Source organism: Opisthocomus hoazin, chromosome 6 (genome assembly GCF_030867145.1).
Source record: "Opisthocomus hoazin isolate bOpiHoa1 chromosome 6, bOpiHoa1.hap1, whole genome shotgun sequence".
In the NCBI taxonomy this organism is placed as follows: domain Eukaryota; kingdom Metazoa; phylum Chordata; class Aves; order Opisthocomiformes; family Opisthocomidae; genus Opisthocomus; species Opisthocomus hoazin.
The window spans coordinates 257,347-274,369 of NC_134419.1; the positions used below are offsets into that span (position 1 = coordinate 257,347).

Sequence of the window (17,023 nt, forward strand, 5' to 3'; positions counted from 1 at the left end):
AGCTGCTTACCTAGGTTGCAATAATCTATGGAGAATGGTAAACAGGAGACAAGATAACAGCTGGTCACAAACAGAATGTGGAGGGCAGTGTTACTAGAAGAAAAAGCAGTCACCATCCTGGAACACACAGCAATGAGCAACTTACATGCCCTAATCCCCCTGCTGAGCATCAGTAAGGGCCTGGCTGAAACAGAGTTTCATGCTTCAATAAGATGGACAAAGAAAACAGCATGGAAAAAATTAAGACTGTTAAAAAATATAACTTGTTATGAAAAAATTCTATGAATTGAATTTGTGTAGCAGGGAGAAGACTGGGTGTTTTCTTTTGTTGGAATTCCCCCCTCCCCCTCGAAAGTGCCAGATTTTCTGTTGGTCTGTAAAATTTTCTACTGTTGGAGACATTTAAGAACAGATTAGCCAAACATTTCCACTACCCGTAGCTAAGATATTTCATTGTGCCTTGGGGTGAAAAGCAGACTAAAGAATGCCTGAGCACGTTTCAGATTTATCTTTATATGAACACAAACCTGTATTTCTGGTGAATAACTGGAATTGCAAAACATCTAGATTCCAGTATTTGATTTAATTGCAGAGCTTGAAATATTTCTGAAAGATCTTGAAGATGCTATAGCAATAGACTATTTCTTTACTCTGCAAACTGAAATACTACCAACTTCTAATAAAAAACAGACATCTTTTAGAGATTCTGTGAAGTTTGCATTAGAAGGATATTTTTCATCTACATTTCTCCCTCCTCCTACAGCAGGTTGAATATAGTAAATTTTAAGTTTTGTTTTGCAGTGTAGTTACGTGTTCCAGCACACAATAATGTGTGAGTCAGCCCCAACTTGCATTGGTTAGACAGGTCAGGGAAGGAAGGGCAAAAGGAGTGGAAGTTGATATCCAGTCTTATCACAGTAATTTTGAGACACAACTAACTTTTTTAGTGATATTTCTTCTTTTGAAAACCTCTAGATGCGAAACGTGTTTTGCATCATTAGTTCCATTTTGGATTTCTTAAGATAGGTTGCATTGAAACTATTAGCAAGTGCCATATGATCATCCTACCTCGTAGGCTAAACACTTCAGGATAGAGAGACTATATCACAAATACAGCTCTCTGCAAAAGCATCCACATAGTCAAGCATTAGGCAGAGCTCTGTATTGTCCTCTATTCAAGACAGGTCACTTTTATGCAAGATATTAGGAACAATTTATTTCATATGCTAATTTCAGACATTTCTGTTCTGAATTGAACCTGTGCAGTCTAAACGTCATCAGTTCAGCATACTGCATGTTCCTGCTGTAGCTAGAGCTGCATGCTCTTGCTGTAAGGAGATCCCATGAATTTCTTCAGCATGGCAATATCCAAGTTACCCTTTTAAAGAGCAAGAAGCGGCAAGGATGGCTCCAGAGTCAGAAAAGCTCAGCAGCAAAGTCCCAAATGCGCACCAGTACACAACCAGTAGAAGATGACAAACATTCAGACTTGAAAGTCAGGCTACACAGCAGCTTCAGGCAAGAGCAGCAGGCTAAAACCGTCCTCAGTTTTCCATATGCATTGTCAGCCCCACACAGCCCACCACCAGCTGCAGACAGCTGAAGCTGGCCAGTGGCACAGGTCTGACATTCTCAAAGGGAAGACTCTGAAGTCTAGCTTCTCTGATGGAGCTTTCTATTTTCAACTCTACATTTTTCCAGCTGCACTTACAAATAGCTGCTCAAGCATTCACAGTAACAAAAGATGAATTCTCCTGCTTCCTAATTTCATAGGGAAATTGGAAAATTGCTCCCATTTCCTTTAATCCTGCACTGACTTTGGAACTGAACAGAAGGGGGTGTTTCATAAGTAAGCTTAGACTTACTTTGTTTTACGCTACCTGAAGCTTCTTAGTCCTTCAAATTAGAGTGAATAATTACTTTTGCTTAAAGGGACTTGATGTAAGTCAAGCTGCATTTTAAAACAAGACAACTGAATAGTATTTTAAATTCCCAAGTTATGTTAAGATCTCAGTCAGCATTATTCGGTGTTTAACTGGTAAAACTTCAGCAGTAAGGTTGTCCTACTTGCATATCGGACTCAACAAACGACCAAAAACCAGTTTGTCTACTGATATGCATGTGGTTTTATATCATGCAGATACATGGAGCTAGCTTAGGTACTGAAAACCACCTACTGAGTTCAGTATTCCACCCAGAGTATTTCACTAAGAAGTTATGTAGGTTAGAATAAAATGTAAAGTCAGTCAAGTTCCACAACACCTCATGTCTGTAGAGTTTTTTGTGAAAAAAGCATGGCAGGATAATATTAGCCTAGACAAATCACTCTGCCAGCGCAAACAGATTGCTTTTGCTACCCAGATTAGCTCAGACATCTTTTAAGTAGCACTTGACACAGTGCCAACACTTAATGTATGGAACTTCAATAATTCAGAGCTTGCCATTAAAGTTATGCTCTCAAAAGCCATCATCTTTCCATGGTAGCAGGAAGAATACTACCTTTTCCACATTGAAATGGTTTGACCAGGACAGTTAAGAAATTTCATAAAGTAGAGACACTAACTCATAGCTGGGAGAGAAAAAAGGACATAGACACACACACACCTTCAAAAGTATGGTTTCCTTCTGATGCAAATAAATTTTAGGTGTGCAGATGGGATCTACCCGTCTTAAATCCTTGAAAGAAACTAGTCTGTGAAGACAAAAATCAGTTGAATTGATAGTATGCACTAGCCTTTGTCCATCAAATCAGTGTATCAAAACATGCTTTGCAGTTGAGTCTTAGCACATTAGCAGTTTAAAACACCGTAGACTCCAGTGCATTTGACTGAATTCCAATATCTGTTCATATGCAGTTTGATACAAGTCAGTTAAAATAGTAAGCTAGATTTTACTTTAAAAATGCAGACCAGGTTTAAGTATCACATATTAGTTACCATCCTGCTTAGCAAAATTACAAGATAAAACCACTGAAAAAAAACCCCAGAAGCTGAAGTAGTAAAAATTCTAAGTGGTAAAGCAGATGTGAATTTAGGTTCTCCACTTGCTGACTTAAAGCACAGTTTAAAAAAATCTATCCTATATATCCCCATCTCCCTCACCCTCAGGAGCAGCGCTGTTTTGTATATACTTTACAGAAGTACCTATCTGGGGCATTTCAAGACCCAGCTAAGCCCAGTAAAGGATTTTTAAAATCAATTGAGACAGATAGGAACACTCCTGAGTTTGGTGTAGTGTACCTAAGTATACCACAGACCTTTTCCTAAAATTGAAGATTCAAGTTAAGTGCTTCACAAGTGATCACAGTTCAGACAAAGACAGCAACATTTTTGCTTAGCATGCTACAGCAGAAACTTTATTCAGTTCATTTTGAAAATATTTCCAACCAAAATTTATTTTTGTAAACTCACAGAAATAAGCTTTAACATATAGGCTGTATACAACTCAAATACAGGTAATACTTCCAGCAATAACTTACAGATACAAACTAATGATAAACTACAATTTCACAAAGAATTGTAAACATTTTGCACAATTGTCAGTCCTTTCTTTTAGGCAAAGTGCTCTTTTGATGACAAATAAATTAACACACACATAACTAGAGTGAACTACTTCCAGACAATACAAAAAAGTGTTTAATAAGGCTTGTAAACAATGTAATTGTTATTTATGCAGAATCCATAAAAGTGTCTGGCAGGCTAAATATACTTACATACCTGGGCAGCAAAAATGATCTTGAAAATGCTTCAGATGTTAAATAAAAAGTTAACATTAATATCTTTCCAATGATATTTTTTAATACACAATAATTGACTTAAGGTTACATCCTTAATAGCTTATATCCCTGACAGAAAGGAATTAGGTGTGACTTATTGGCAGTTGTGTCATTGAATGGGGTAGCAAAGGCTGGAGTCCAAGAGCTGTAGGTGAATGAGCTACAAAAACAGAAATATTTACTGGTCAACTTCATCAGAGGTAGAAAAAGGCTATAAGCTAGTAAATCCCATTGGGTGGTAACAGTTCTCTGGCCCCAACCACTGCAGCATGCTCTCATTTCCCTAGCCCAGCATCCGCACTCCTCCACCCACAGCCCACCTTACACCACTCCTTTGGAGAAGAGTAAGCTGAGGCCACATATGCAGCTCAGAGTCTAGCTCTCCCAAAACCTTCATAGTCTCTCCTAATCACAAATATGAGCCAAAGTTGTTGACTTGCAAGGTCATAAGACATGCAATGACTGGTGAAATGGTTTTGACCACTAAGCTTCCCCCACTGTGTGTTAGCAGGAGGGAAGCTTAAGTCTTCAGCTGGGTTGAGCATACCTACAATCCTTGGGGTAAGAGTCAGGAAGCAGGTGGGTAATCTATTTTCATTAAAATTACATATTATTAGAAACATGACACGGGCGTTTAAAAAAAGTGTTTGATTTCTTATTACTAGTATTCATAGTTTGGAGGAAGCAGAAAAAGTGGTCTTCATACCCCAGATCTTCAGCTATGCTCTTACAGCGAAGGGCTACTGCATGAAGAGGCACAATTCTTAATGAGGTGTAGGTAGCAAGTACAACATTAAGATAGTCTATAAAGAATACTAGAATTAGAAATCCATTAAGTTTCTTTAATCGGTACTTGGTAAACTGTTCTTGCTACAGTCAATGATGATTTTACTTGAGTATACAAAGTTGTTACACCTACCATCCATATAGCTGTGTAGAGCAGTTAGCATAGTCCCATCCTGGGGTACGTACGCAGAGTATGCCATTTCTTCTAACATGGGTGGAGACAGCCTGGAGGGCTGAACTGCTGTGACAGGAGCAGTAGATGAATGATTAGGACTAACATGTTTCTTATGGCGTGCTCTGCAATTTTGAAACCACACCTGAAAAGGGGGTAAAATTTACATGATGTTGATAGATTGCATTCTGTTTCAATATTAGCATAATAAAAACCTTGGATTTCTAACTTCATCTGAATGCCATTAGTTAATTTGGCCTTTAACATAACACTGACAGTCCAAAAGGAGCGTTCCTTCTAAGCCTACCTGGTGCCTCTAACAGGCGTGATCAGGTCAGGAAAGCTTCGGCAGTGACCCGCAGCCCAAGGGCAGGCACTGCAAGGGGCTGCACAGCTCCAGGGGCAGACGTCCGCACCGCTGCTTGGACTGCTGCCCCTGGACACGGAATGAGTGGGACACAGCCGTCCCCATGCCTGAATACTGCTGACAGTGAAGCAGGCTTTTAACAGCATATCCATTTTCCTTTTCACATTGAGAAGTGCACAAGCTTCGGCTTTTGGGCTTGATCGCAGCTGCCAAATACCTTGTTTCTATAGAAAATCTGTCAGTCTTCGAGGCTAGAATGAGCTAAGGGAACTGCAATCTTATTTTTATTTATATAAGCATATACAGGTATAATTTATGTTATATAAAAAGTCATATTTATGTATAAAAAGTGCATGCATATAATGTTTGCTGAGAGCATCTTCCAGCAATGATTCTGAGTTTGTGTTTCTCTTGGTTTTGGATGGCATGGGTATATATTTTAACTCTGCCCTATAAACAGATGACTAGATATTGACTTACTCCTAATGTGTCATACCACAAGCCATTTTCAAAAAGAGTGCAGGTCTTACAAACATACTGTTGAAGTCAGAAATTTATATTTAGAGGAGCTCAGTGGCCATTTCTATGCTACTTAGGCTGAGAGGTTTCTTCCTGGAAGATTGTTAATTCTCCACACAAAGTGCAAGAGGAGTATAGCAAATTTTCCAAATTAACATTTTTGTTCTAGATCTATTCCTGACTAAGGATGTTGTCTGAAGTTATAACTGCCAGATTAGATCTTTTTATGTCTTAGAATAACTACATGGAGAAAATTGTCACTAAGCATTTCCAGTGGATGAATACTAGACTTTGTTAGTCAAGTAACTAAGCACAGTTACCTGTATAACACGCCTGCTCAAGCCTGTTCTTTCTGCCAGTTTCTGAAGTGTTTGTGCATCTGGATTGTTGTCCTGAGCAAACTGTGCTTGCATAACCTGAAAAGGCAAGACAAGAGTTTGCAGTTTTTTGTGCGCAGCCCTGAGAGCAGCATTAGAGACTCCTCTCATACCATGGTCCCACTCCTTTCCTGTTTTTAGGAAACTCTTGTAATCACCTGTCCACAGGGAGTCCCCAATACATTAAGGAAATAAAAAAAAAAAAAAAATCCTCCAAAGCCAAAATACAACCCCCTTATTATGCTTAACTGAGATGAGACATTTACCAGAAATGAAAGAAATGAATTCTGCTTGGCAGCAGTAAAAAATGGAGGAGGTGCTATGTTACGATTGCGTTAAAAGGACAGTGGGAGATAATTCACTGCGAAGCAGTTCAAACACACTTGATAAACATCTATAGCAGCAGAGCACCGCGCGCAGCATAAGAAAGGAATGAACTTTGATCCACCTCTCCGAGTTTGTCAATCAGTATCTGCATCTTGTATTATACGGAGCAACTTAACCCTCTTTTCAGCAGCAGGGAGGATGCAGGCAACTGGGAAGCACTCTGTGCCTTGTCTACCGTTAATTGACCTGAGGAACACAGAGGCTTTGCCTTGGCTGACCTGCACTATGTAATTGTTTGGTTGCACATCTTTTTACAGAAAATTGAAGTGAATGCTTGTCATTAGGACATGAATTACATTTTTTTGAGGAAGTGGATGTCAACATGGCCTGCATCCTGAACACTTTTAGAGCCTGTAAGAGTTTACCTTATTTAAGGAAGTAAGGCTTCATGGATTTCTGCAGGGTATCTCCAGCAACTTAGTAAACTACAGTTTCTCATCTCTGGATTTTGCCCCTTGATGATCTGCAAATTTTGCCAGGATTCATCTTTGAAGATTCAGATTACCTCTCTCCACATTCAGAAACGTTGAAACTATTTACTTTCCTACTGTTTCATATAAAAACGTCAAAAAGTGCAGGCATCCTTTCGAACAAGTACTTCACGAGGTGTGTTACTACATTCTGACAGTCACTTATGCCTCTGATGCTTCTCTTGCTGGAAGTAAAGTCTTATCCCAGCATCAAGGACAGGTACGGAGACAGATGCACTGAGCATATAGTGAGTGTCATTAAACAACAGGCCCTAAGATCTCAAACACCTGCTGAAATAGGTTACAATCTATTTAAATTAAGAAGAGGGGGGAATGTGGAAGTTTCACTGAGAACAAATGGGAAGAAGCCCTGAATACAGTTCCTACCCTGATGTCTGGGCCTATCACCTGTTCAGCTACTGCTGGAAAAGAAAGTTCTCTTTCACAGAAGTTTGATGTCCAGAGCCCTTGCCCTGTGCCCTTGTGAAATCATTGCTAACATGCTTGTTTTGTATTAACAACACACTCTGGTCTCGAATCACGTCTGAAATAGAAACACAAACTTTGAACAGCCACATGCCATGTTGTATAGCACTGCTTAAATGCCTCACATGTGTTACTACACCTGAACTTAAATTTTTCTCAACTGCTTTCACCACGAACAAGAAGACAGGCCAACAAAACAGAACTCAGACTGAGACAGCAGAAAACAAACGGTGTAGTGGCCATGTGTGGCCAGAAATTCAAAGACACATTATAAACTGAAAGTAGGGATGCACAGCTAGGATTAGGTAGAAAGCTGCAGCTTCCTTCCCACTACAGGCTGAAACCTCTAAATCTGGTCTCACCACTGCCCCTTTCATGGGGAGCTGGCCCTGGTCATGGTGTTTTTCCCTGGCAAGCTAATTTAAGTGAAGCGGTGATCCGGAGGGTGAAATAACTCATATTTGAGGCAGTCCAGAGTGAATTCTTGCCAAGGTAGCAACAAGACAAGAAGCCTTGAAAGAAGAGCAGGTGCCAGCAATCCTCCTCCCTCCCACTTCAGCACAGGCTTGACCCTACACAGAAGGGGTTTCCATTTGGTACCTCCAGACCTCATAGCCCCCACTTCCCTTAGTCCTGACCTCGGAAAGGAATATGACAAGTGGCTGAGCTAGTATAAAGGGATATGAGAAAGAAATATTTCAGTATTTATTGAATTCTTCACTCTGCGGGTAGTGAAGCCCTGGCCCAGGCTGCCCAAAGAAGCTGTGGCTGCCCCCTCCCTGACAGGGTTCAAGGCCAGGTTGGACAGGGCTTGGAGCACCCTGGGCTGGTGGAAGAGGTCCCTGCCCATGGCAGAGGGGTGGAACTGGATGATCCTTAAGGTCCTTTCCAACACAAACCAGTCTGTGATTCTATGAATAATGCATGTTCAAGAACAAATTGTGCAGTATGAGAATTGCCAAGTACTTCAAATGTGCTTCCCTGTATTTCACTCCACCCAGCTCTACGAAAAAGTGGGGGTTTTCCCTTAAATGTGCAGCATTAAATACTGAAGCAAGGCCTTGGAATACAACAACAAGACTATACTGACTTTGTCGTATTTTTAACAGGCAAAGCTCAAAGAGACTTTGAGGAAGTCAGCACATGCAGCACTTTGGATGGGCTAGGAGAAGGGGAAGAAGAGAAGGAAGGAAAGCAAAGGTGAGTCCTTGGTGATAGTCTCTCTTCCTGGTGTACAGAATTATAGCCAAGACTATAACATATGATTCTAAAAAGCAAGTATTGAGGAAAACCGTTGTAGGAGGGAAAAAGGGCAATCAAGAAATAAGCATGCAACTATTCCTCATTTTCTCTATAAGCCAAAGCAAAACAAGAAACAGTCGTTGATGGGAATCAACCTGTGTTCATGTGAATGTAAACAGGAACCCGTGATACCTACCTGTTTTGAGAACACAATCTTTTGCAGCCCTTATTGTGCATTATAACAAAATTTAAACTTCCATCCTGTTAATGTCTTCAAGCTATATACAGTACCCATATCTTTAGTACAACTCTTCACATTACATAATTCTAAAAATATTTTGTCTTTATTATGTGTAGTGATGTAAACGCCTGATTAAAAAGATTTCATCGAGCAATCAAAACAGAACAACCTTTTTGTTTCCACTCTGCAGAATTACTAGCTGCCCCCAGGGAAATAAAAAGCTTGAAGAGTAACTATTTCATATTAAACTGCTGAAGCTAACAAATAATTCCAGAAACATGCTGTGTCTTGATAGTTTATGAAACAGTTTAAAGCATGCAAGCTTTTTCTTTCCCCCCACATGCATCCAATTTCCTATCGGTTCAGCACCTATGTCCTGCATAAACCTGAACTATGCAAGTTTTTAGCACTGCCTCTACCTGGAGTTGATCTGCTGTGAAGCTGGTCCGAGCTCTTTTTGCTGGTTTTGGATGATTAACATCTTGTTCTGTTAGTAATGCTCCTTCCACACTAATCCCATTACCTGAAGCATTAAAAAGAAAACAACACCGTCTGCTAAACATTCAAAACAATGTTATTCCTAAGTCAGACTGGCTTCCAACAATAACCATCAGTAGTTGGCCAGCTGAATTTCAGCTTTATAAAAAGCCATGTTCTATTCAAAGTTAAATTGATCTGGCACTATTACCCATTACACCCCAAATGACTCCCTTGAAAGTGAGGGAAGGAATAGATCCAGCATGATATTTTAGTAACTAGATATGTTCTTCCTTTCTTCTCCTTAGGACAGCAAACAAGTTATACAAACTCAAAAAAAATCAAATAATTTGCACATTATTTTAATTCAAGAACCTGTGCTTCCAGCCTTAGTAAAGCTAGGTAATTACCTCTTAATAAGGAAGATGAAGTAAAAGCCAACAATTTAATTAAAACTAAACCACAAACATAGTTCTTAACAAAAGCAGTATGTTACCATTTTCAACTTCTCTTTTCAGATTGTCCAACATGCAGTCGTAATGTACTCTACAAAGGACTTTCTCCTCAACCAGCGCAAACTCCTCTCCGGTAGAAAGCTGTCTTTTGCAGGAGAAGCACGCAAAGCATGCCAAGTGGTACACATTTCCTTTAGCCCTTCGGACCCAGTCAGTAGAATGAATGTGCCTCCCACAGCGGGAGCAGCGGGTGCCGTACCGCCTGCAAACACAAAGGCAACAGGAGGGTGACAGCACAGACACCGGCTGTCTTGGACAAACGGGTGACTCCGGGAGGGTTAGAGGCAACGGCGACGGGGCAGCACGCCTGCGACCCGCAGCAAGTAGGCTGACCACAAGGGACAAAGGGACAGCATAATTTGTGTTTTTATTGAAAACAAAATCAGCAAGTTTGCATCAGATAGCTTAAAGCAAGACCACTACTGAACTACAGAAGTTAATGTTTTCATAAGGCAAAGAGTAAAATTGAAACATCTTAACAGCTACATGAATTCTCAACTCTTCATCTTTCCTTTTACAAAGATAATTACTCCTCAAAAAGCTATGAGTGGGAGATAGAAACAGCTGACTTTGCATTCAAAATTCCCCCCATTATTCAAATTATTTCACATTACTCTAGTGGTAGTCTGAACTATTATATTTAGCTACATCATCCTTCACTAATCATTCAGTCCCCTTCAGCAGAAAAAGGGGGAAAACCTGTATCTTCATAGTTATTTCCTTAATCACCATCACATTATGTTCCAAAAGAAATTCAAATATCTGCATTTACCTTACTACGGTAGAGTATTTCTCTTTGAAGAGGAAAGAAGCCACCAAGATGTGTTGATTATGTAGATAAGAATTTGTCCTGAAAATCTTCACAGACTCACAAGTTCTTGGTTTTTTTAAGTCCCACAAAATTTTGGTTTTCCAGAAGTTCACAGTATTCAGCCTGCCCTCTTCCCTCTCCTTCAGTGTCAAAACTGACTAGCTGGACATAATCCATTCACTACACAGGTGGGAATGCCATAAATCGTTTGGTCTGGGGAAGTACTAGCGATCACACCAAAATTAACAGCAAAATTTTTCGCTGCTTTCTGGAACGAAGATTTTGTACCATAAGTACTTTCAATGCCAGCAGGAATACATAATATTATTCTTTACAGGACTGGATCTTAATCTTGAAGAATGCTTCATGTTCTAAATCAAATGATCACAGCAAAGCATAACTGCTGAAAGCTTGTTTTAAAGATCACGGGAATTATTCTGGGTTGTTTTTGTAGTTCCATGCGATACCCTAAGTCTGGAGAATATCAACTCAGTATCATCTCAACTCTACCCTGTATTCTCCATTGGCATTACCTACGGATGATTCTTTGCACATACGACAGCTTTACAACCTTTCTGTGGCAGGGACTCCGACGCAGGTTTGTTTGGGTTTTTTTCCCTGTGCATACAGAAGTAAATTATTATGTAAATGCTGTAGTTATGCATAACAATAGAGGGGGAGACTCAGTTACATTAGAGACACTTGGGGTTTCCCAAGTCCCTTACTACAAGAAATGTCAGAGTTTAGCTACTGAAAATAAACCTAGCGAATAAAAAACGAAGAGCCTCAATGTGCATTTTAATTGCAGCTTAAGTGAAAAGTAACAACCAAGGGTAACTTGTTACCTAATAAAATGGTATTCCTGTATAATATACCTGAAATAATCAAGTTTGCAGAAGATATCTTTATCTTTGATGTAACAGCTGGTATGCCTTCCTAGAGAAGTTCTGCAAACACTGCATGAGAGACAGCGCACATGCCAGCAGAGGTCGTTTACCTGCAAAAACACAGAAGAAGAATACCCCTCAACGTCTGCGCTACCAATATTACATTTTATATTTACAAAAACTATTTTTTCCATCCAAAGGAAGCCAAAAAGTACATGTACCATAATTCACGGAAAAATGGTCTTCAAGGCAGAACAGTTTTCCTATAGAGCTGCATGCATATTAAGGGTTAATTCATTTGATGGGGGTCTGCAAAATTAGCTTTCACAGTTTTGTAATTACAAGCACCAGAAAAGGAAGCAAGAGATTCAAGTTCCATGCAGATATTTTGTGCCCAGTTCTGTTTTTGTAGCATAGCAAGTTTTGGCCTCACATGACCTTGAGAAGGCAGCTAGCTTACATACTTTTATTTCCCTGTCTGTAAAAAGTCCTGCCTAACAAAGAACAAACTTTCCAAAGTGATTTGAAATTTTAAAGTGCGAGTATTGAAGAAAAAAAAAACCAACTCTGTCAAATAGAACCACACCATGAATCACATCTTCCTTTGCCAGGTTTCTGTAGCAAAACTAGTGAATGAGAGTTTCAAAAGAACAGCAGTTGTTTTAACAGCAAATTCAATGATTCTTTAACATGTAATATCCATAGTGAAACTAGACAGAGTCATAGAAAGCAGCAGAAATCACCAGTTTTGAAAACTCATGTATAATTTTGGGGCAAATAAACTGAGAGGAAATATTTTCATTTCTTCATTCCTATAAAGAGAACTCTTTGTTGTGCAGACATTGTGCATCACACATCAGCTAAATAACTTAAAGAATCTGAAAACACAAGACTCCCAGTGACCATAAAAATTAAGTAATAACCCTGTGGATAATCCCTTGCTGCACAGGAGGAATTCTGTAAACCAATGACTAAGTTTAAATTTCCTTTTTTTTTTAACATATATTTTCTGAGCCAATTTCTCATCTCATACCAAAGAGCCCATATATTGCCTATGGCAAAGCAGCAGATCTGAGATAATCCAGGATGTGCCTTTCATCAGAACATTGCCAGACAAACCACAGAGAAAATGAGGCATTGACTCCAACACTCCTGCTGGAATCGCCCGTTTCAGTCATTCTTCAGGTTATAACATCACAGTTTGCAGTTGCGCAACACTCTCCCAACTATTATCCTTGTTGGCAGCCATCTTCCCATACACTGACAAATTTACACCACGATGTAATGCGAAACTGTTGACTACAGCTGTCACCAAACTGATCCTCCCAAGCATTTCTCAGAGCAGCCGCGCTGCAGGCAGACATGCAGGGCAGCAGCGCTCGGGCCGGATGGAGCCTCCTGAGCCGTCGCCCCATGCGAAGGCTCCCCAGGCGAGCCCCACACTGGGAGCCCGGCGCAGGCCGGAGGAGCCAGGCTGCTGGCACACCGCTCTGCAAAGCCAGAGCTGGCATCCCCGCCATGCAGAGCTCAGCTTCGGGGCAAGCGCTCCTCCACAGACCAGGACATCAACAGCTCGGGCAGGCATCCCATCTGATGTCTCCCATCTGCATTCTCACTTACTGATTTACAGGGCTGAAGCTGGAAGACGTACTGCTGGTGATCAGCAAGATAGCAGTTTACCAGCACAGATTCCTTTCTCCCTCTGCATCTGTAGGAAGCAGTAGCAGCCAATTTAACTTGAAGGCTAAATCAGCTAGAGGTCTTTTGCTCCAAGCCACATTATCCCAGTCGTTCTGACAGGAAACAGCAATGATCAGTAAGCAAGCCACCAACAGGTACTGGAGCAGAGCTCAGGTCAGCTCTGCTCCCAGTCCTACTGCGCTGCCAGTGTGCAAGCCCAGCCTGTCGCAACGGCGGCTGCGATCCACCCGAACAAATGGCGTACGGCAGCTGCCACCGCACCCACCCCGCACCAAGCGAACACCAACGCGGCACACACGCTGTCCTGACCTCCTTACCCGGCTGGGAGCTAAGCAAACAGTCTAACACCACCACCGACATGTTTCCAGCGGTGTCGCCGACTTTTACTTTGCAGGATGTACGATGGCTTTATTTAAGGCTGCATCAAATGGAATGAAGTGATTTCTAGCACGATTGTCTAATCTCACTTTTGAAAGAAGAGAGGGCAAAACTCTGATCCAGGATAATTTTAATGGCTGAAATACCGAAGGCAGAAAAACAGCCCGCCTCCCAAACGCATTAACACTTTGCGTTTGAAGTCATATGGGTTTGTTTTTAAATGATCTTACTCCGTCCTGAGTGCTAAGGCTAGCAAAATTACTCTGCAATCACACAGCCTGTTTCCTTCACAGGCGTTACTGGACCAGCTTTTACGGGAATAACTTATTTCCACGTTTCCCAATAGGTGCTTTTTGCTTAGGGATTCATGAGATCGCACGAGAAGATTTATTTCAGTTAATACCAAACGAGTCCCAGCGCCACCGCTTAACCGGGAGCACAAAGCTCAGCCGGGAGGTCACCCGCGCTCCGAACCGCCCGTTTTACCCCCCGCTCTCTCCCCCAGCACGTCGAGAAGACACAGCCCTTGAGTCGCCCGGCGCCCCAGCAGCGGTCCGGCTCCGCTCCGAGTCCCCATCCCGCGGACACGCACGCAGGCAGCCTCCTCCGAACGCTTCCGCAGCGGCTCCGCTGCGCCGCCGCCGAGGGCACGCCGTTCCGGGCGGCGGGGGAGCGGGCCGCGCCCGGGGGCAGCCTGCCCCGGGCCCGCGGCCCCCCGCCGCGCTCTCCCCCGCGCACAGGGGCGGGCGGCGACGACGTGACTGTCGCGAAATCGAGCCAAATGTCGGCGCCGTGCGGGCCGGCCGGGCCCCGCGCCCGGGAGCCGGTCCCGCCGCCAGCCCCGCGCCGGGGGCTCCTACCTTCAGCAGGTACTTGTCCACGATCTCCAGCCCGCAGCTGCTGCACACGCACTTGCCGGCGCCCGAGGCCATGGACCGCGGCGAGGAGGCGGGCGACGGGGCGGCGGAGGAAGGGCGGGAGTCCTCGCCGGCCACTGCGGGGCTCGCCTGCGGGGAGAGCGCGGTCAGCGCCCGGTATCCCCGCACCGGCCCGGCCCGCCGACACCTGCGGGGCCCCGCCGGGAAGCGTCGCGGCGGGAGCCGGCGGGTCTCCGCGGGGCCGAGCGGAGAGGCCGCGCCCGGGGCCGCCGAGCCGGGGGAGCGGCCGCCGCCCCGGCCCCGCGCCGCCCCCCGCCCGCTCCGCTCCCGCCGCCCTGCACACCTTCTCCGCGGGGCCGCCGAGCGCGGGCAGGTCCTTGTCCTCCAGCCTGCAGACGAACATCGGGTCGCTCTTCCAGTACATGGCCCTGCCCTACCGCATGCCAGCCCGGCGGCGGGGCGCGGCGGCTCTGGGACCCCGCTCGGTCTCTGCGCTCGGCGCCTGCAGGAGAAAAGTTTTGTTTTGGAGTGGGTGGGCCTCGCGGCGCGGAGACCTGCCTCGCTGGCCTCACCTCCCGCGCAGAGCCCGCCTTCCGAGCTTGGCGGGGCCGCCATCCCGCCGGCGAGCCCGCGCCGCATTTGGTGCGGGGGGGGGGGGGGGGGGGGAGGGACACCTCCAGCAGCAACAATAACAACAAAAAACCCAGCAACGAAAAAAACAGAGGATCCCCCCCAATTTGTCATCTTCGTTTGCCACAGCTTCCCCCTGCCGCCCCAGTCCAAACAGAGATTCGAGTTACATCCGAGACGGCAAACCCGACGGAGCGCGAGAGCACGCGCCAACGGGAAAGGCTTTTCCGCGCTGCTGACACCCGCAGCCCCAGCGCGCTCCCGTAGCTCAGACTCACAGCTCCCAAACCCGCCTTGCTGCTTCCCCTCCTGCCCGAGACCCCGCGATAAAACCTCTCTCATTAAGCTAAAAGAGGAGCATCTGGGCTGCGCGGGGGCCGCAGCGCGACTCCAGCCCTGACACCAAGCTTGAAAGACCGCGGATGTTGCTAATTAACGCCACCGCCCTCGGCCGCGGCGCGGACAGAGGGTGCCGGCTGCCCGCAGCTCCGCGGAGAACCAGAAAATCGCTCTCAGCGGAGGGGGGCCGCAGGTTACGCTTTTTCCACGGTTACAGACCTTGCCCGTAGAGTTCCCTTAAACCAAATACTGTTGGTGTTCTCGGGACATTTCAGGAGAATAAGGCAACAGCTTGTCCGCCGCAGGTGAGGTAAATAACGGGGATGTCTGCTGTTCTGCACGTACTTAACTAGCCAGGTGTTCTTAATTAAACTTGTCGTTACGTTTCCATCTTTCCCCCCTCTCTTTGTTTCAGCTCCGCCTGATGATAGATGCAAGACATGTTGCAGAGCCTCAGTGAAGCAAACCGAGAGAACTGCCCGTACGCTTACAAATACGATAAGTTTGATAAAAAGGAATTCTCCTTTTCGGAAGCTGTACGAAAGGAGAAGCCCCACGTTCTTCTCCCTCTAAAAGCCATAATCGCTGTTCTAAACCTCGGGGCCCGATTCTGCAGGACGGTGGCTGAACGAGCGGCCGTACCGAGCTCCGGTAAATTCGGGACGTCCCCAGCCAGTCACTCGCTTGTCCAGCGCTATACCCGATCCAGCCCCGAATAGAACCCCCGCGGATTTAGTCCAAATGTCCCCAACCGCCGCCGCCGCAGCGGGGCGAGGAGCCTTGGCTGTTTTTCTCTGGCTGCTCCGCAGCTCAGGGCAGAGCGGTCGCCAGACCCTGGTCGTGGCGCGGCGGCAGAGCGGGGCCCCGCTGTCCCCTGAATGTCCCCCCCCCGGCCTGGCCTGGCAGCGGCTTTCGGGCGTCTCCCCGGCCCGGCCCCTCTCCCCCGACGGCGGAGCGCGGCCGAGGCAGCCCCGCGGGCCCTTCCCCCCGCCCCCGGACCCGACGGGCTGAGCCCCGCCGAGCACCCCAGGGTCCCCGCCCCGCCCCGCGGGAGCCGCACCGGGACCGCCCGCTCCCGGCCCGGGCACGGAGCGCCGGGGGCTCCCCTCGGCACCGTCCGCGGCCACGCGTGGGGGCGGCACCGTGGGCGCCGGCGGAGGAGAGCTCGGCTCGGCCCGGCGCCGCGCCCAGCACGGGCCCCACCGGGACTCCGCTACCGCGCCGGTCCCCGCGCCCGTCACCGTCGGCACGGCACGAAACGGGCGCCTGGGAGGCTCCGGGAGGACGCGGCGTGGAGCAGCCCGGGCCGGGCCCACCGTGAGGAGAGAGCCCCGGTAAGCGCGGGGAGCAGCGCCGGGCGCGCGGCCGTCGGTCCCCGGCTCGGGCCGTCCGCGCGCCCTTGGCGGGGGTCGCGTGCTCGATTCCGGTAAAGCGACCCGCGTTCCGCGCGCGCGCACCTGTCCTCTCCGAGCAGCGCGAGCCGACAGGGCCGGCCCGCGCGCGGCTCCCGCGGCGGACGCGCAGCGGTGACCGGTCAGCGCGCGGCAGCTCGCGCTGCTGCTGACCCCCCCTCGGGGCCCGGCGT

At 46.1% G+C, this 17,023-nt stretch overlaps 1 protein-coding gene across 2 annotated transcripts; it reads right to left on the bottom strand.

The window, feature by feature from the left end:
• Nucleotides 1–3,430: 3,430 nt before the first annotated feature.
• Nucleotides 3,431–14,955, bottom strand: LHX8 (LIM homeobox 8). Of its 2 annotated transcripts, none has more exons than XM_075424040.1 (8): nucleotides 14,813–14,955; nucleotides 14,452–14,598; nucleotides 11,501–11,622; nucleotides 9,796–10,016; nucleotides 9,242–9,345; nucleotides 5,940–6,035; nucleotides 4,695–4,878; nucleotides 3,431–3,935 (listed from the first exon to the last, which is right to left on the bottom strand). In XM_075424040.1, the coding sequence occupies exons 1-8, from the start codon at nucleotides 14,891–14,893 to the stop codon at nucleotides 3,859–3,861; spliced, it is 1,032 nt and encodes a 343-aa protein (XP_075280155.1). In that variant the 5' UTR covers nucleotides 14,894–14,955; the 3' UTR covers nucleotides 3,431–3,858. The 2 variants fall into 2 exon arrangements, with proteins under 2 accessions (XP_075280155.1, XP_075280154.1); XM_075424039.1 differs by having other exon boundaries at nucleotides 11,471–11,622.
• Nucleotides 14,956–17,023: the final 2,068 nt, after the last annotated feature.

What these genes read in the sequence shown, in the direction of transcription:
- LHX8 (XM_075424039.1), bottom strand. Translation starts at nt 14,893, where the DNA reads ATGTACTGGAAGAGCGACCCGATGTTCGTCTGCAGGCTGGAGGACAAG. An exon ending in CAGGAATACCATTTTATTAG is followed by an intron (nt 10,017 to 11,470) that starts GTAACAAGTTAC and finishes TTGTGTTTGCAG; the next exon opens with GCGGTACGGCACCCGCTGCT. An exon ending in TCACAGCAGATCAACTCCAG is followed by an intron (nt 6,036 to 9,241) that starts GTAGAGGCAGTG and finishes TTGCCTTTTCAG; the next exon opens with GTTATGCAAGCACAGTTTGC.